Source organism: Anser cygnoides, chromosome 22 (assembly GCF_040182565.1).
Source record: "Anser cygnoides isolate HZ-2024a breed goose chromosome 22, Taihu_goose_T2T_genome, whole genome shotgun sequence".
Classification (NCBI taxonomy): domain Eukaryota; kingdom Metazoa; phylum Chordata; class Aves; order Anseriformes; family Anatidae; genus Anser; species Anser cygnoides.
Window position 1 is genome coordinate 5,700,075 of NC_089894.1, and position 18,527 is coordinate 5,718,601.

At 57.9% G+C, this 18,527-nt stretch overlaps 2 protein-coding genes across 3 annotated transcripts; one reads left to right on the forward strand and one right to left on the reverse strand.

The window, feature by feature from the left end:
- Positions 1-1,300: 1,300 nt before the first annotated feature.
- Positions 1,301-9,841, reverse strand: LOC106045953 (parathyroid hormone/parathyroid hormone-related peptide receptor-like). The gene is made up of 13 exons (XM_013196749.3): positions 6,543-9,841; positions 5,672-5,777; positions 5,156-5,266; positions 4,911-5,035; positions 4,646-4,740; positions 4,118-4,295; positions 3,770-3,923; positions 3,547-3,607; positions 2,877-2,943; positions 2,645-2,743; positions 2,158-2,295; positions 2,010-2,051; positions 1,301-1,657 (listed from the first exon to the last, which is right to left on the reverse strand). Exons 1-13 carry the CDS (start codon positions 6,618-6,620, stop codon positions 1,301-1,303), a joined length of 1,611 nt encoding a protein of 536 aa, XP_013052203.2. The 5' UTR covers positions 6,621-9,841.
- Positions 9,842-9,986: 145 nt separating this feature from the next.
- On the forward strand, positions 9,987-16,116 carry LOC106045949 (myosin light chain, embryonic). Of its 2 annotated transcripts, XM_013196745.3 has the most exons (7): positions 9,987-10,183; positions 11,012-11,039; positions 13,027-13,176; positions 13,713-13,886; positions 14,248-14,325; positions 14,964-15,004; positions 15,866-16,116. In XM_013196745.3, exons 1-6 carry the CDS (start codon positions 10,085-10,087, stop codon positions 14,990-14,992), a joined length of 558 nt encoding a protein of 185 aa, XP_013052199.1. In that variant the 5' UTR covers positions 9,987-10,084; the 3' UTR covers positions 14,993-15,004; positions 15,866-16,116. The 2 variants fall into 2 exon arrangements, with proteins under 2 accessions (XP_013052199.1, XP_013052197.3); XM_013196743.3 differs by lacking the exons at positions 9,987-10,183; positions 11,012-11,039 and adding an exon at positions 11,135-12,303.
- The last annotated feature ends 2,411 nt before the right edge of the window (positions 16,117-18,527 follow it).

An 18,527-nucleotide genomic window follows, 5' to 3' on the forward strand; every position in this document is an offset into this window, starting at 1 on the left:
ATGCAGGTGTGCCAGCTTCTTCTAGAGCAGGAAACCTCGTCCCTGCCCTGACACAGGCCTCCTGGCCCTCTGCCTGGTGGTTCCTCTACTGATTTCTAATCCTCGTGGCTCAGTTTGCACCTTAGGCTTTCACCGGAAAGCTCCGCAAATGCGCAGAGTTATTTACGTGTTCTCTGTCAGTAGCTTTATTATGAAATTACTGCCTTGGAATGTGTCTCAAGTAGGAAAAAACCACCGACGTGCCATGTAACTTCAACTGGTGTATGAACCCCAACAACATTGTACTCATCACCCCCCGCCCCGCTCCCTCACCATCCGAGAGAATTGTCTGTGCAGGGCATCGCAATATCCTTGGGAATGCCTTTTCCCGGCTGGGTGCTGAGGTTTTCCAGGCACTGTGTGTGTCACAGAGGGGGCAGGAGGGGAGCTGGGAGGCGCCACCGCACCCCAACAGCGAGCAGCGAGGGTAGATCTGGCTGTGTGAGAACCTGGCTGGGTTTCCAGCCCTTCGCCCCCTCTGCTTCCTCCTGTAACCATTTGCTGAGACCGTAAAGAAGTTTGAGGGTGGAAGCAAGCCTTGCAGACTGTCTCTTTATTAACTAGCTTGCAAAAAGACCCCAGGGCCAAGGCTCTGGCATGCTGTGGTCTCTGCATTTCCACGCCATCATGCCGGCAAGCGTGGGGGAGCGAGGCATTTTGCTGCGCCCTTCCCAGGCTGTAATGCACGGTCTGCCTCCCTCAGCCCATCGTGTCCCGGTGACTCCGTGCCCCCTGTTTGTGGCTGAGCGGTGCCTGTAGGCGTTCACAGCACTGCTGAGCTACGCGAGGATGCAGGTGAGTGCAGGGTGAGCCGCAGAGCAGCTCTGTGGGCACTGCTCACTGCCAGCCCCGGGCTGCACACCGCAGGAATTAGTGCCGAGGAGGGGAGGCAGACTTCAGGGCTGCAGTGTCGTTGGCAGGGCTTTGTACACGCTGGAGCTGAAGTAGCCTTCCAGGCTGTCAGAGTCTGTCAGATTGGGCCTGGAGGGCTGTGTCCTGGTGATGATTCACGGCTTTGCATGCACAGACATCACTTACACCACTCATCTGCGCGTGGAAGGAAAGGAGGTTTTGAACCAGCCCGTTTTTAGGCCGGGTAGGTACAAGAAGGAACAGGAGCACGTGGTCCCTTTGCGTGCTGGCTGGGAGGCAGAGGGGTTTGTGTTGATTCAGCTGCTGACCCCTGCCCCAGCTCTCCACGCAAGCACAAAAGGAGCCCAGAGCGCGAGGATCAGTCCGGCTGGGACATGCACCGTTAACTTCACAGCATCGTCTCCAGCTCTTTGTTCAGGCTGGGGTGACTCCGATCCACATCTAAGTCCCCGGTGGTTTCCCCGCAGGCTTTCTGGCTCATCTCCTGGGTCGGACAGGGCAAAAAGTCCGAGGCAAAGGAGCCGGGGATGTAGCCTGGCAGGCTGGCACGGGCGGGGAGCAGCAGCCCACGCTGCTGCGTGCTCCCCGCCGCTCGCCCCGCGAGGCTCATGCTGAAGCTGGTGGTGGCGTGGGAGGCCAGCCCGCCGTAGTAGCAGCTCCCCGCCGCGCTGGTGGCGCGTGCCTTCTGCTTGAAGTCCAGTGCCAGGCTTCTCCGAAAATGGGCCTTTTTAATCTCTGCCTGCACCTAAGGGAGGGATCAGAGACAGCTGCTGGTGCTCAGAGCCAGCAAAACGGGCAGCCCTTCCCTTCCCTTCCCTTCCCTTCCCTTCCCTTCCCTTCCCTTCCCTTCCCTTCCCTTCCCTTCCCTTCCCTTCCCTTCCCTTCCCTTCCCTTCCCTTCCCTTCCCTTCCCTTCCCTTCCCTTCCCTTCCCTTCCCTTCCCTTCCCTTCCCTTCCCTTCCTTTTCACTCCTAGAGATTTTTCCCTTCCAAAGCCTACAGAGAGTGATGAATCAGTTTTCCCTCCAGTTATCCCAAGCCGGGGGCTGCAGGTTAAAGTCCCTGACCCTAAGCTCAGCTGCTCGCGCTTCTCACTCACCTCCCCGTTGCAAAAGCAGTAGATGAAAGCCACAAAGAAACCCTGCCAAAAGAGACGGATGTGGGGTTTGAGTCCCGAGCCGGGATGCCGTGTGCGTGCCCGGGTGGACATCGCTCGGTGCTGGGAGGGCAGCCCCACAGCAACGTACCTGAGAGGAGTTAAAGAGCATCTCATAATGCATCTGGATCTGCCACAGCACCCCGGAGACTTCGGTGTAGGGCATGGCCATGAACACCACGTAGTGGACTCCGAAAAGCGGCATCAGCACCAGCGTGGACTTGAGCAGCTTCCTGAGAGGAGAAACACTCGGGGCGGTGAGCTGGGACCTGCCAGCCAGCCCGGAGCTGCCGGTGTTGGGGAGCGTCCCAGCGAAGGGCTGGTGCTGGAGCTTCTGCTGCTGCCCTGGTTTGTGCAGGCTATCGCACATCACCCGGCTCGGGGAAGGGACCAGGCAAGGTTTGAACCCTGAGCCTCCTGTTTCAAGCAAACCGAGCTGCCAAAAGTGCCGGCTGCCACCCTCCCTCGCTCCTGCAGCTACTCCAACGTCTCTGCTCTTCGTTCCCAGCCCTCTGGGGAACCGTCCCACCTAAACGAGCCAGCCCAGGGCTGGGACATGGCCTTGCTGCTGCCAGCACTTGCCTGTACTGCTGCCGGGGGTCCAGCTTCCCCGTGTTCGTCTCCCAGAGCTTGGAGGCCAGCACCCGGACGATGTTGAGGAAGAGGAAGAAGTTCACCTGCCAACAGACGCCCACCGTGGGTTTGTTGCCGGCGGTGACCCGGCCCAGCAACCACAAGCAATCAGCCCTGGGTTGCTCCCAGCCCCCTTTCCCTGCAAAGGGTTGGGAAATGGAGCCACGGGGTTCTTACCACGATGGCAGCCAAGATGGGGACCTGATAAATCCACTTCATGTTCCCCGCGCTGAGGTCCCAGCACCTGAAGAGACCGGTGAAGAACCTTTGGAGACGCCTGCAGTCACTGGTGAGAACTGCTGGCTGATGGCCCCTGTCCCCCCCAGCCACCGCCCCCATCTCCCGTCCTCCCACCCTTCACCTCTTTGCCATCTCCGAGCGAGCCTGGCTGGGAGAAATCTGGAGTTTGGGTAAATCCTGACCCAGCAGCAGCCCTGTTACAAGCACCTCCAAACATCTTTCTGTGGCAAATCAGGTTTTAATTAACCTGAATCCTGCTGAGAGCTCCTTGTCTAAACCTCCTGCTCTAAGTCCTCCTCTTGGTGGACGAGTGGTCTTCCTCTTTTTAAAATCTTAACTTTAGAACATACCCTTGGTGTTCATCTTGGCACCATTTATCAACCAATTTATGATGTAAAGCTGCATCCAGCTTCCTTCCACATGCAGAACAAAGATATTACTGGTCTAGATTACCGACGGTTTTATAAACAAGCCTTGTATACTGGTTGATTCCTCTTGTTCTTTTTGGAATTTTTTCATTTCCAGAAGCTCTGGTGCCCACAGATTTCTTGCTAGCATTTGCAACCAAGCTTTCCCTCCCCAAGGGCCTGCTGGTGAAGCTACGTACTGCGTATCCGCCAGGGAGGCCCTGACGCTGGCCCAGACAGACACAAAGACAGCAGGGAGACCTGGAGGGACACAAACCGGGGTGAGGAGCACAGCTGAGACACCACGTTTGCAGCCTGAATCGGTTCCTGGCGGCTGCTCTGCATCCCATTGCCCTTCTCTTGGCAATCGGTGCTGCTCAGCGCCCCAGCTCCTCGCGGGGTGGGGTTGGGGCCCAAGCTTACCCCAGCCGATGATGATGAGGACCCACAGGTAGCTCTTGTTGGAGAGGAAGGCCATGAAGATCAGGCTGTGCAGGTAGAGACCTTCCACCAGGATCCAGTAGTGGTTGGTGGCCAGAAAATAGAGGAAGAGCGTCACCACCACCTTGCAGCCGACCTGCGGGCAGAGAGGTGCCCACGTCAGACCCTCCCCTGAAAGCTGCAGGCCACCAGAGCTGTATCTCCTCAGGGTTTTTCCCTCCCCTCCCCGGTGGCATCACCCCGAGTGTCACAGCCCTACATCTCCTTGCACCAGGGCTCCTAAATCCCCATTTCCCCCGCTCCTGCCCCCGGTCTCCGTGCACCACTTGCCAGGTGGCTCCGTTGGCCCGGCGAGGAGCCCATTTCTGCCTTGAAGTCGTCCTCCCGCAGCTTCTCCGTCTCGCTGGCCGAGTAGAGCACCATGTCCTTCACGAAGATGCTCACCGCCCGGCAGATGAAGGAGGTGAAGAGGTGGACGTGGATGTAGTTGCGTGTGCAGTGCAGGCGCCTACGGAGAAGGAGGCGACGTGAGCCCAGCCCTGGCTGCCCAAAAAGCTCAGCGCGTGTGGGCTACCAGGCAAGGGGGGGGCCTGGAGAAGGTCAGCCCCAAGGTGCCAGCCCCCCGTGGGCACAAAAGGCAGCTCGGGGGACGAGTGGGGTTTCATCCCCCTTCAGGAGCGGGGAGCTGGTTGTACCGGTCACCAGTACGTGTCTCGGGGCTCCGGGAAATGCTCTGAGGTTTGTGCTGGGGTTGGGGTGGTGCCGGTGCCCCACGGGGCTGCTCCCCCCAGGTGCTGCGTGCAGGAGATGGGGACGTGGTTGTTCCCCCCGCGGGGATGGGGTTCAGCTCCTCCTTACTTGAAGTAGGAGAGGATGCAGACGGCGACGATGAGGGAGGCCAGGGAGATGGAGTAGCCGATGGTGTACATCAGGTGCAGGCGCTCAAACACCTCCTGGAAGAGAAGGGCTCTGCTCCACGCCTCCCCCACGGCCCAGGACCCTTTCTGCCTCCAGGCCGAGAGCACAGGAGGAGCAGAGCTTGTTCTGGGGAGCCCCCAGTCCCAGCCATTCCCCTGGTCCCCAGCCCAGTCCCTTTCCCAGCGCCTCCGACGAGCAAGGTCACCTTCTCGCGGCTCCGGCTCTCAGAGGAGAAGAGCACAGCGCATTCGGTGTAATTGGCCCAGGTCTTGTTGAGGCTGAGAGCCATCTCCCACGTCCCGTAGGCGCTGCAGTACCTGTAGGCATGACCTGGGAACGCGGTGGGTGCTGTGACAGCAGCAGAACCCACAGGAAACCCCTCTGCACCCCCGCTTGGTGCAGGCGGCTCCCCGAGGTGAGCTCACGCCCTGTCCGGATGCGAGCGCTCACCTTTGTGGTTGAAGTCGTAGATGTAGTCGGGGCAGGGCACGGCCACCTCCTGGCTGGGGGAGCCCTCCGGCCAGCAGATAATCCCGTCCCACTCTGGAAGGCAGCTGGTATCTGGCCAGGGAGCAAAGGCGCATCGCACCCCGTGTCCAAACAGCGCCTCGTCCTGCCTCTGACCCCCCTGGGCCCCGAACCAAGGCGAGGAAGTGCGCTGCCATGCCGTCACCCCTCGTCTGCAGAGCAGGGGGACCCATCCCCATCCCCATCCCCATCCCCGAGCTCTTGTTTGTGCTGCACATGGGGCTGCCCAGTGCAGCCAGCGCTGGCTCATCAGTGTAAGGGTTTGATTAGCCCCTAATTACACCCAGGAGCTGCACAAATCCATCCCGGGACCCTGTGGTCCCCAGGCGCTGCAGGTCCCCTTGGCCCCGTCCTGCTGCCATCGGAGGGGACAGCGTTCTCCGTGACATAGCCAGGTCCCCAGGCTTGCCCCCCCCATGCGCAGGGTCAGGATGGTACCTTTGATCTTCTCCAGCTGGGCTTTTATGTCCCTCTGACATTTCTCCTTGGCTTCCACCAGGAGGTAAATCTGCTCTTCTTTCGTGAGCACGTCGTCGGGGTCCACCTGCCCGGACAAAACCGGGGTGAGGACCCCCCCCCATCACAGGGGGGCTTTGGCCAGTGGTGCCTAATGGCAACTTGGCTCAGTTCTGCTCCAAGCACCCTTTGCACCCTCCTGCGCGAAGCAGGAGCATCCTCGGGTGGGAAACGAGCCAAAGCCGGAGCAAGAGACAAGCAGGGAGGCCCGGAGCGCGTCTGGAGGAGGTGGGCAGAGACAACGGGGCAGCCAGGCTGGAAACAAAGGTGCCGCAGCCTCGCGGCACCGTGCTGTCCCCGGTGAGCTGGGTGTGGGTGGCTGGGGGTAGAGTTAAGTGATGTGGGAAGAGCAGAGCCATAAGGGGAGCGATTCGGAGAGGGGATGGGCAAACCAGCAGCTTTGGAAAGGAAAAGGAGCCGGGATGCTGGGCGCGGGCAGAATGGGGCTGGGGAGGCACGGAGGGGGTGCATCAGCAAGGGGGGGCGCTTTGGGGAGAGGCGCTGCCGTGGGTGCCCCCAGCTCTGCCCTTGCTGCCAGCCCCGCAGCCTCGCCGGTGGTAACGGGAACTCGCCTGGGTCCCTCCGGTCCCTTGCGAGCCCTGCCCTGGGCATGTGCAAGAAATGAAAAAAAATAAATAAAATAAAAAAATCCCATCACGGTGTCCCCGAGGCTGCTGAAAAGCTTTTAGGGGGAGTGCAGATGCAGGAGGTGCGGGCTGCCCGGGGGCGATCGGCGATACCTGAAGGCAGCAGGGCGGCGGGCCTGGAGGAGCCCGGGGCCGCGCGGACTTACCAGAGCCCAGGCAGAGCTCAGGAGGCAGCAGCAGAGCAGGGCCACCACAACGCCTCCCCCGGAGCCCGATGCCACCATGGTCCCGCTGGGGTCCTCAGGGACGGAGGGGTGGAGAGAGCAAAGCCTTCGCCTGGGCGCAGCCGTCCGGGCACCACGAATCTCCGCCAGCCCACGGGCTACAAAGAGATCTGGAGCGGTCGGCAAGGCCGAGCATCTTCTGCGAGCGCCGTCCTGGTCACGGTCCCCATCGAGGCGAGGTGGCAGCAGGGGCACAGCGTGTCCCTGGGGGCTCGGGGCGAGCCCCGGTCCCGGCAGCACTACGGGATGCTCGCAGGCTTGCCACGCGTGGGGGGTCTCCCCCCACCTCGCTTGCTCCTGTTCCTTCTCCGCGTCTCCCCTGCTTTAAGCAGCTCCCGGAGCGTGAGCAAACAATTCCCGTCGGGATGGGGACGGCCGAGCTTTATTGGCTTAGCCCTAGGTGCTAAAATCCTCCTCAGTCGAGGCAGATTCCTCCTTTCAGAACTCCCCTCGCTGCCCGGTGGCTCATTTTTCAGCTGTCACGGCATCCCCCTGCCGCCCCCAGCAGCAGACTGGTCCCGAGGAGCCGACAGACTGGGAAAATCCCAGTAAGTGTGCCTGGAGGTGGGGAGGCAGAGGATGCCACGCGTGAGCATCCTCACTGCTTCGCTGCTGGTGCTGGAGCTGGGATGTCTTTGAGGCAGACGCCAGTTTAACCCTTTTCCTTCTCCCGGTGTTGGGGCGTACGCTGGGGAGGTGCATCGGGGTCGGGACACGCACCCGTGGTGCTTGTGCAGGACCTCGCTGCGTGGCCGTGCCCTGGGGGGCCGTGGGGTGGAGGAGCTGCAGCTCCCTCATCGCCTGTATCCCCATGGGGAGGCCCTAGGGCTGGCCCCTGCGTTTTGGGATCGTGCACGCACTCGGCTTGTTCCCACCACCCCACTGGTTTGGACACCTCGTGTCCCCCCAGCATCCCCCCGGGGAAATGGGGGCACAAAGCGGGGAGTCCTCCCTCCCTGAGCATAGAATCATAGAATATCCAGAATATTGGAAGGGACCCACGAGGATCATCAAGTCCAACTCCTGAGCAGGTTGTCCTCAGTGGGATGAGGCTGAAATTCAAAACCCTGGCGCAAAACCCTGGGAATTTCAAGATCCCAGCCCAGTGCTTCACCCATGCAATCCATGGCTGGGTGCAGCTATCGCTGCCTCCGTAAATGGCAAAATCCCGCACGGGGCAGAGCCCCCTGGGGCCTCCCTCTGGGTTTTCCAGGCGGGGGGGGGCTCGCTCTGGTCCTAACCAGGAGCCTCCCCGCTGCTTGGAAGAGGTCAGGCTTCGCCTGGCTCCTGCAGCAAGCAAAACCAGAGCAGAGAGCTGGGAGAGCAAAGCAAATCCCAGTGACAGCGCTCGGGAGGTGCTGCTGCTGGCTCGGATTAAGTCAGAGAGGAAAGCAAGCCTTTGGGTCGCTTCCCTGCCTCGTCGAGCAGCTCTAACGGAGGGATTGGGGCAGGTTTGGCAGCTGCCCATCGCACCGGGCACTATTTAGCCCCCAGCCCGAGCGCTGCGTGGGTGCTGACCCCAGCTTGGTGTCTCCCTCACCGAGGGGCTCATCGGGATGTTGCCTGGGCTTTTAGGGCAAGAAAAGGGCTAAGTAGTTAAACTGCAGGAGTAATGTTTTCTGGAGGCTCTTCTGGGTGCCAATTTCTGGCCAAGAAGCTCCCGGGGAGCGCGGATGGGGTTCAGGTGAGGTTATTTCGGAACGGGCTCCGTGTTTCGCGGCGCATAGGGATCGATGCTGCCTGAGGGGGAGGCAGCAAAGCTCCGGGGCGATTTGATTCCCACCGCAGCCGAAACCTGACCCAGACTCAGAGTTTGCAGCGAGCAAAACATGTTGTTTTCTGCTAAATTGCTCGCTCTATTATGCAGAGATCGGGAAAGCAATCATCGCAAATGACACCCACCCAGCCCCATCACGTAGCCCCGTCAGACCCCAAATCCGTTCCAGCAGTCGTGAGACGATGGCAGACAGCAAATTTCCCAGCAGTTTTCAGCTGCTCCCTCCTGCCAAAAGACCTCCATGACCCGGCTGGCAGCAGCTCAGCATTGAGCAGCGTTTTGGCAAAAAAGAGGCCAAAGCGGGGGCTCTGGGTGCAGGGTGAGGACCCCCCCCCATCTTTACAGAAGATGGAAAATTACCCTAGGAATTAAAGTGGATTTGAAAGCTGCCATGCTCAGAATTTAATTTCTAGGGTAATTTTCTGCCTGATGGGAAGAAGGGGATTCAGTATTTACAGCCGGAGACCTCCCTGCTCATGTGTGCATCTTCCCTGAGCCCTTCTTTTTCCGCAGGGACCGGAGGAGTGGCACAAAGCGGAGGAGCTGCCCGGCTCCTGCACAGCCTGGGAGTGAGACAGATCCTCGAGCCTGGAAAATACCACCCGAGAGCGCACACACAGCTGCATTCTGCATACCTACGTACACGCACAGCTCGGGGGTATATGTATCAGTGCGATGCTCGCACCCTGCACGCATCCTGCAGGCTCCATCCCGCAGGATCCTGTTCCACCCAGCGGCTCGCAGCCGTCCCTGCAGCCCAGCCCAGGCAGGCGTGGGAGCAACGAGGCCGTGCAGCATCTCCCGAGCAGGGTTGTGCCCCCGTCTCTTGTAAATAGCTTCTCCCCATTTCCGTTACCAAAAAAAAAAAACAGGTCTCACTTTGCTCTCGGTGCAACCCCACGGTCTGCTGCAGCCTGGCTGCGTTTAAGGTGGTGGTTTAGGATCTCTCGGTTTGCCCCTCCAGCACCGTTTGCCAGGATGCTGAACCTCGATGGTTTCTTCTGGCTCTTCTTGCAGGAACTTCCCAGCTGCCAGAATTAGCCCTCACTATAGGGGTGGGACTTTTTATTTTTATTCCCCTCCCAAAAAAATAAGCAAGGCCGCTTTTGGAAACCTCCCCTGTCCAGGTAGCGCCCAAAGCAGCACATCCAGCACCGCGGGCTGCGATGGGGATGTGCAGGAGGAGCGCAGGGGGAAAGATCCTGAGCTGATGGATTAAGGGTCACACCGTTTGCGTCGCCCTTGTTAGCCACCCTGGTGCAGGCGGACATGTCCTCTACCCACAGCATGGCCATGCAGCCCCTCCAGCACCTTCTCCACGTTGCTTTTTCCTTGCCAGGCACCCGGGGCTGTCAGCGTTTAGGTTTCTGGAGCTGTTTTAGCGAGCGGCCCCCGTGCAGCCCACCCGGCGCAGGTGCTGGGGGGGACATCCCCCCTCTCGCGGCTGGTGGCTTCGCCGCGCGGGAGCCGATGACAATGGGCAATTGTCGAGTTGGGGCCCCTCTCGTTTGAGTTTTCTTCCTTTTATAGTAAGTAGCAGTTGCTCCAGCAGCTGGCCTGCCCCTGCGGGGTGAGGACAGGGCTGGGTTTATAAGGGAAGGAGCAGCCCCTGCCTCTCAGCCCTCCGCTCCGTTGCTTCGCCAGCCCGGAGGACTCAGCCTTGAACCACTGCAAAGCTCCCAGCGAGATGCCGCTCAAAAAACCCGACCCCAAAAAGGATGCAGCCAAAGCGGCTGCAGCCCCGGAGGTGCCCAGGGAGCTCGCCTTCGATCCCAGGAGCGTGAAGGTGAGCGAGGGACGGAGGCATCGCATGCCTCCATCGTGCCGTTGCCCGCCAGGCGCGGGCGATGCGAGGCACCACGCGAGTTGGCGTCAGCCCTTCCATCTAGGAGCTGGGGTTGGGAGGGGAAAACGATCCCGCTGCGTTGATGCAGCGAGCTGGCAGCGACGCTCTCCTCGCCGGGGGGGGGTTTAATCCTCCCCCATCCAGCCCTGCGTGCCGCGGAGCCGAGGAAATCGCGCTGGCTCGGGCTGCGGAGCCAAACGCCCCGCAGCAGCTCCGGGGCCCCCGCAGCTCTAAAAGCATTTCTGCCACCCGCTGCCTGCATCCTAAAGCACTTTGCCCCCTCATCGCCTCCTCCACGGGATGGCACCTTTTATCCAAGTCCCCACAACGGGAGCTCATTTTTGCTGCGATTCCCCAGGTTACGGTTACATTTTTAAGCCCGAGCTGCGGCAGGGGGGTTGTTAAGAGCAGGCTCAGCACAGAGGCTGCTTAATCACTTGAACTCGGGGTCAAGCCTCGAAATGACGTCCGTGCTACCCTACCGTGGTCCGAGCGTCCTCCCTGTGCCCGCTGCACCGCTGCTGGCCGTGCTTTCCATGGGGATTTTGGTTCTGTGATGAGGGTGGGAGCGTTCCTGGGTATGGCATGGGCACGGCACGGGCACAGCACGGGCACGGGCATGGCACAGGCACAGCATGGGCATGGCACGGGCACGGCCACCACCCTGAGCAGGCTGCAGAGCCCGGGGAGATGCCCAAAGGCAGGGCTGAGCCCCTTCGCTGCCCCCAGCACCGTCCTCACGCCCTGCTTGTTCTCTTCTCCCGACAGATCGAATTCACGGCAGAGCAGATCGAAGGTAAGTGCGGGCACCACCTCCCCCTCAGATGGCATTAGACACGGGGAGCCCCCCCTCCAGATTTTTCTGCAGCAGGAGATGGGAAAGGAGGCAGGAGAGGAGGGGACCAGGAGCTGGCTCAGGGATGTGGCTGGGATTGAGACGCCAGGGAGCAGTGAGCAGCCCCTGGCTCCTTGCTCTGCACTGGGGGCGCCCCAAATGAATGGGATAATCCCGGCTTCACAGCCCAGCAAGGAAAAAGGCGTTTTCTGTTCACGGGGAGAGATGCAGCCTGGTGCACAGTCTGGGGTTTGTACTGCAGGAGCAGCCTTTGGGACACAGAGACAGCCCCGTGCCTGATCTGCGCGGGGCTTGGGCGTTCTCATCTCTCACGGGAAGTTCCAGTGCCTCGGTGCAGGCCAGGGGAGGGACGAGATCTGAGGGCCCGTCCTGCTGGGAGTACTGGGAGGAGCAGAAGAGTGCTGTGCAGGCTCAGCCCCCAGGCCGGGTTTTGAAAGGAGAAAAGAGAGAGATTTGGAAGATATTTGGATTTAAGCTGCAGCAATGTCCACAAGCGTGTGATGTGCTCCAGGTTATCAGGCCCTGGTGCTGGGGCAAGAGGGGACATCACCGAGTGTCCTCTTGGCCCAGGGGCTTGCAGGTGGTGTTGGCCCTCCCTGGGTCCCCCCAGATGCCACCTGCAGAGGCAGAGCCATTGTGAGGTCAAATGGGCAAACAGCAGCACCCCGAGGTGCTGGGCAGCCCTACAGGGACACAGATCCATGCCATGGGCACCATGGGGACACATCCAGGGGACGGTGAAGTTCAGCAGAAGATATAAAGATGCCAAGTAGCAAACCCAAAGCCCCAGGCAAGGATAACCACCAAACCCAAAGCAATATATCCCAAACCATCGCGTCTCCGACCCCACACGGAGACCGCGACCGTCTCGTCCTGCGCGCCAGCGGGAGGAGCGGCTGCTCCGCTTCCAGCGAGCTAGTGCTGGGCATCATGAAGGAGATGGACCAGAATCTGGAGCTTGTTAGAGCCATGGACGTTAAACTCAGAGCTCTGAGCATCCACGTGGACTGGCTGGAAAGGCTGATCACCCACTTGGGCAAGTCAGCTGCTCAGGTGGGCTCACGGGTCTGGAGGCAGCAGGACGAAAGCCAGGAGTTGGTGGAGCATCTGGTGCAGGAAAACCAGCGTCTCGCTGCCCACGAGGGGCAGATGGGGAGGCAGAAACCAGCCGCCAGGCTCAGGACCCTTGGCTTGCCCCAGGAGGGTAAGGAGCTGGGGGGTTCCCGGAGAATTGGGTTCTCCACGTTTTGCACCTCAACGCCAGCAAGGAGCCTGCTGGAGGGGAGAAGCCTTCTGGGGGAGGCAGCGACGAGGCTCTGAGCTGCAGAGGAGCGTGGTTGGCCATGCAGTCAACATCTGGTGGCCATGTAGGCAACATGGGGACCAAAGAGAATCCAGCAGTAGGTTAGGAAGCTAAAAAGTATCATGTAAGGGAGGAGAGAGACCCTAATTCTTCCTAATTCAGGCCTTCTTCCTGCAGGTAAAAGGTAACACTCAAAGGGGTGATAATTTGAGCTCAGAAATGGATCTCCTGTGTCTTCCCAAGCAGGGCTGGTGTCAGGTGCAAGGCTGGGTGGACGTGGTGACCCTACCTGAACAAGAGCAGTGCCGCGCGGTGCCTGCATGGCTGGGTCTGGAGCAGATGGGGCACTGCGGGCACGGTGGGGGTGCGGAGGGAGGGTCATGGGGTCCCCGGGAGGCCTGAGTCAAGAAGGGGAAGAGCAAAGGGGATGATCTGCAGCGAGGACAGCAGCCTGCAGCTGGTGCTGCCAGCACAAGGTGGTGCAGGAACCCCGGCAGGATTCATCCATCCAGCTCCGTACGGGGACTCCCGCGTGTCCCACCCTCTCCTGGCCACCCTGCTCCTGGTGGGGTGGGACACGGGGCCGGCACGGGCAGGGGGCAGCCGAGCTCTTCCTCCCCACAGAGTTCAAGGAAGCCTTCAGTCTGTTCGACCGCACGCCCACGGGAGCCATGCAGATCAGCTACGCGCAGTGCGGGGACGTCCTGCGGGCGCTCGGTCACAACCCCACCAACGCGGAGGTGCTGAAGGTGCTGGGCAAGCCCAAACCAGAAGGTAACAGCACGCCGGGGCCGTGGGACAGGGTGGGATATGCAAACCCAGACAGACAGTGGAGGGACATAGCCCCTGGAGCCCTGCAAGACGAAGGAATTAGAAAGAAAATGATGCAGAGAGGCTTCATTCCTGCGTAATTTCTTCCCACCCAGCCCCGTACCATGACTGACCTAAGGGACAGGCTGTCCCCAGTGGGGACGGTGGCAGCTGATGCTAGCAGACTGGATCCTGAGCTGGAAAACTGCAAAGCAGTGCAACCCAGCCAGTCCCACTGCAGCCACGCTGCTCTGGTGGCTGAGGACCTACCCCCTGCTTTGAATTTTGGGCTAATACCAGCAACCCGTGTGCAGTCCCCAGCTGATAGTTAGTCCTTGTATGGATCTTCCCGTCTTGAGTATAACGTCCTAAGAGTCCCATCACCTTGTGGGTCTTCTCAGATGGAAATGAGACCCAGAAAGGTTAAGCAGGAGGTCCTCAGAGGGTGAGTTCAGCCTAATAGGGTTCATCTCTGACCTCTTCTCCTCCTCCCCTTTCAGAAATGAACACAAAGGTGCTGGACTTTGAGACCTTCCTCCCCATCCTGCAGCACTTCACCCGCAACAGGGAGCAGGGCACCTTCGAGGACTTTGTGGAAGGGCTGCGCGTCTTCGACAAGGAGGGCAACGGGATGGTGATGGGGGCAGAGCTGCGCCACGTGCTGGTCACGCTGGGTACGGGCTGCCTGGGGAGGGGAGCAGGCCACGGGCCACCCGGGAGCTCTTTTGGGGCAAATAGCTTGGGTTTGTTGGCTGGAGAGACCCTGCTGCTTGTAGGCTTCTGTAGGAGTTGATGGCTCCCAAAGTCGTGGCTTTTCCATCTGAAGCCGTAGCTTCATGCATGACCCAAGTGAGCTGGAGAGTCCACGTCATCCTCGACTGTCGGACAATGGCCACACCTTGGTCTTCTCTGCACAATCTCCCACCTATTTAACCCCCTTTTCCTTTACTGGTGGCCTTGGCTCTCTGGAAGAAGGACAGGAGGGTCACAGCAGGGCCACAGCCGTCCCCTCACCTCTCCATCCTCCTCCTCCAGGGGAGAAGATGACAGAAAGCGAGGTGGAGCAGCTCATGGCAGGGCAAGAAGATGCCAATGGCTGTATCAACTATGAAGGTAGGAGCAAGAGGTTCCTGCTGGGGTTGTCCCAGACACAGCGGTCTTGTCCTAGGGCACAAAATGTGTGAGGACACTGGGGATCACTGAGGGGAAGGTGTGGACCATCCTCAAAAGCCTCTCCAAGGAGAGATGGGATCCCAGCTGGGGTGGGAACACAGCGGTTGTGCCAGTGATTCCCAGAAAAGGCTGCTGAAGACAGCATGTTTTCAAGGGCTTCGGGACAGATTTATCCCCAGTGCTGGCACTGTTTTGCTGCAAGCCATCAAAAATAAACAAAGCCAGCATCTTTCACAGCAGAAGCTAATCGGGAACGTTGCAGGTTGCTCGTGGCTCCAAGAGGGCGAAAATCTGGCATGAACTCTGGGAACCCCTAAAATGGGAGAGCATTGAGGAAAAGAGGGTATCCATTCCCCACGGCCTCAGAAAACTGGGAATAGTGGGACTGGCTTGTCTCCAAGAGGGGTTTGGTATCTCTCCAGATGGGTTTGGGGTGGGAAGTGGGAATAGAAGGAGATATCGTGGTCTTGGCAGAGCATCTCTGCCAAGGCAAGTCCCCTTTGTCCCTGGGCGCCCTGGGGACCTCTGCCCCCCAGCTCCCAGCAGGGTTTTGCTCTCACTTCTCCTTTCCTCCTCAGCTTTTGTCAAGCACGTCATGTCTGGCTGAGTCCAACTTCAGGTGAGTCCATCAGGGTCTCCCCTCTTTGCTCTGACATTGGAGGCCCTGCCTAAAAAACCTGCATGTGTAACTCGTGCTGGTGGACGTAAATATTTTAAAAACTGTGACTGACTAGACGCCAAGAAAATATTAAAATATTAACTACCTAGCACAGTAGTTCAGAAGTTTCCTTGTTAATGCTTAAAAAAATACCAACGTTCCCATTAACATTAGAAAGAATATGGAAAACGTACCCTTGCTGCTTGTTAAGCTTTTTGCATTCCTCTAAGGCTGCCTGAGGAAAACAGATAAACAAGTGTCTTATAGGATGAATACATTTCCTCTGAAATGTATTCAGTTTAAAAGAAAATCCAAATTACTAAGAGCTGGCCCCACTCACCCCTGCCAGTTTCTTATGCTTTTATCTCGCTTTTTTTTTTTTCTTAAGCATTTTTCCTCTCCTCAGCTGTGCAGAGGGCAGCAGGGAAAAAAAAAAAAAAAAAAAGACCTTCAGAAACTGCTAAATACATAAATTAAACATTTAAAGATCTCTTTTATTTCTTCCCTTTGCAAATCTCTTTAAGCATCAGAAGGTTAAAGCCAAGGCAGACAGAAGTCTGAACTTTGAATGTTCGGTGCCCATTTTATCTTGTTTTCAATCCCTTTCTCTCCGGCTCCTGTTCATCAGCTCAGCAATACGGGCAGCTGGGTGGCAAATGCTGCCAGGGAGACGCGATTCTACCCAAAACTATTTGCACTAAACTTTTTTTTTTTTTTTTAATGGCATGGAATTATGGTTATTGACATTTGGGGTTTATCTGGGAAGCGGCGCTCTCATTGCGCGGATTCGTTGCATTAAGCCCTCTCACGGTTGTCTCCCAGGTTCTCGGAAATGTTGGAACCCACCCGAGCACGAACTGTGAGATTCCTGCGTCCGCGTCCCCTCTTCCCCAGATGTCCCCTGTTGGCAGAACATTCCACACGAGCCCCAGCGCAGATTTAGCCTCCGTGCATCTGCCCAAGCCTCGGTATACAATGGGATAAGTCCACGACTTGGTTTTAAACTCTAAATTATTCTTTTCAGGTTTTTCCTGTGACATTTATCTCATTAAATCTCATTCCATCCTTCCTTACCTGTGGCTTTGGTCTGGTCAGTGGAGCAGTGGATGGGGAGACTGGGGCTACCCGTGATCGGAGCTGGTGGGATGTTCTCGCAGCATGGGAAGGCTTCGTGACCTCGAGAAGCGAGGGAGGAATTCAGACCGGGCGTGAGGGTCTTTGCTCATCGCCCACCCTCAACATGGGGCCAGCAGCTGGCCGTGTCTTGCTACTAGGGGTTTGAAGGCTCGGAGCAAAGTGAGAGTGAGGGACAGGTTGCATGCAATGACCCCCCGTTCTTAGGACACACCTCTCTGTGTTAAAACCAGGCCTTTTTGGACCTGTAGCCCATCCACCCTACAGCACGGTGCTCCACGAGCACTCTGTCCAGGTCCAGGCTGAACCATACGACGAGAGGAGGGACCTGCTTGGTCCTGCTGCTGTCCCCCATCACAGGAGAGAGCAGCGGGCACCTTCTCCTTGATCCGTCTGTCCCAGCCAGAAAAGGGACAGAGGAGCCCAGAGGCTCTTTTCCATTTATTTCTTTGTTTATTTTTTTTTTTAAACAGAGAAAGCATTAACAACATTATTTCTTTTCTGTACGGTCCTGTACAGGCAGACAGCATGTCCGCAGCCAGAAGCTCCCTGGGAGCTGTGTGACGTGAGCTGCCAGCTCTTTTCCTACCTGCAGAAAATCATCCTAGTGTCCTTAGAAGTGGTGAATAATTCATGACAGATAACTCAGCCCCCCATCAGCAGAGCACCTGGGAGCAGATAATGCTTTCCTTTGATTTGCTCCATATTCCCCTGTCCTCACGCCATGGCTTGGACTAGAAATTGGAGGCGTTTTGCTTCGCCGTGGCTGCCTTCAGCTGCCACTTGCTCATTTCTGTGCAGTGACTGAGTTAACAGCTGCTTTCAATTCCCACTGCTTGATAGAAATGCTCGTAAAAAGCAACATAAGCTGTTTATAGATGTGAGATTAGATTTTTAGCTCCTGTCCATGGTATTTCTACAGCTCCCACTAGGGAGAATCGGGGCATTTCATGCCTTTAGCGTACTACGTGTGTTCTAAGCTGGTAAAGGACCACGGTGACAGGGCGAGAAGGGACACTGCTTGCTGCACTTACTCCGGGGTCACATTTGCCCTTGCCACCACCGTGGCGTTGGCTCCCGCAGGGGAACGTGCTGTTACAGATGGGAACGGGGCAGAGGCGAGGGACCTGCCCCAACCTGCAGGGGAAACGCACAACAGAGGCCGGTGGCCCCGCTAGCTGTGATGTGCCTGCCCTGGCAAGTCAGGAGGCCGTGCTCTTGCTCCCGTATGCAGAGTGCACGCCTTGCATTCAAGCCCCCAGCTTCTGTGCAGATAGGGATGACACTAAATGAAAAGCAGAGACTCCTGCAGGCAGACAGGCAGAAAGGGAGCAGTGGAAAATGATGGGAAGAACTAGATAAAAATGCAAGGGCTGAGAAATCCAGCCTTTGAAGCACTCCTGGGGTAAGTCAACCATGCTTCCCTCTGGGGACCTGTTCTGTCTCTTTAGGGTAAAACAAAGCTGATTTGTACTGAAGCAGGTTGGAACGATGCACTTGAACAGGTGCAGCATATAGCTCTGTATCTGTCCAGCTGTGTACCTCTACATGTGCCTTTGTGCCCTGCCTCCTTTGGAAAAGAAGAGGATGCCAAGGAACAGACAGTTTTAGTCCCATGGGCATTTACACAAAGCATCCGTTGACATCGGCGAGTGACCCTATATGCAGAACTGCACTTCGGGGCCAGAGGCATCCCTATAAATTGAGATGTCCCAAGACAATGGTCACGTGCTGTGCTCTTTCATATTTCAGATGCTTTTCTTGGAGTCCAGGAGACTCCAAGAAGTAAAAATACTCCCCCACTCAAAGGAGAGACTGCGGCTCTATCTCCTCAGCCTGTGATAAGGCAGACTCATACCAAAGATGGTCCGGATGTCAGGAAAGTCAGCGCTGCCTCCGTGAAACGGGAGAGACAGATGGAGCCAGCTTTCCTCCTGGGGAGTTATCAGCTGCACACGGCAGGGCAGAGATTGTGATAAGGGTGATGAGGACGGACTGCGTGCCTCAAAACGCAGCCTCGCGCACGCACACCCACGTACGCACACCCCACCGTCACCATCATCACGGCGGGTGATGCCAAAGGCCCTTCGGGGAGGGAAACACTTCACCGTGTTTGGGGCAAAATGGCTCAAATCAACCTGGTAGGGAGCCAGGTATCTGTCCTTGAGGAGAGCACTGCTTCGTTTTATTTGTTCCAGGTCGTGGACTGAAGCAAGCTTTTTCTTTCTGTGCCAGCCTGCCCACACCCTGAAAGCAAACACCTGCAGATTTGCTGGAGCGATAGCAAACCTGTAAATAGGCTTTTCAGAAACGCAGAGACCTGCAAAGGGACCGGGGAAGCAGGCAGACC

Excerpts from the sequence above, each read along its gene's own strand:
- LOC106045949 (XM_013196743.3), top strand. The coding sequence starts at position 11,862 with ATGCCAAGTAGCAAACCCAAAGCCCCAGGCAAGGATAACCACCAAACC. Across the intron at positions 12,304-13,026 it reads CCTTGGCTTGCCCCAGGAGG|AGTTCAAGGAAGCCTTCAGT; the intron begins GTAAGGAGCTGG and ends TCCTCCCCACAG. Across the intron at positions 13,177-13,712 it reads GGGCAAGCCCAAACCAGAAG|AAATGAACACAAAGGTGCTG; the intron begins GTAACAGCACGC and ends CTCCCCTTTCAG.
- LOC106045953 (XM_013196749.3), bottom strand. The coding sequence starts at position 6,620 with ATGGTGGCATCGGGCTCCGGGGGAGGCGTTGTGGTGGCCCTGCTCTGC. Across the intron at positions 5,036-5,155 it reads CTACGACTTCAACCACAAAG|GTCATGCCTACAGGTACTGC; the intron begins GTGAGCGCTCGC and ends CCGCGTTCCCAG. Across the intron at positions 1,658-2,009 it reads ACTGCTTTTGCAACGGGGAG|GTGCAGGCAGAGATTAAAAA; the intron begins GTGAGTGAGAAG and ends TCCCTCCCTTAG.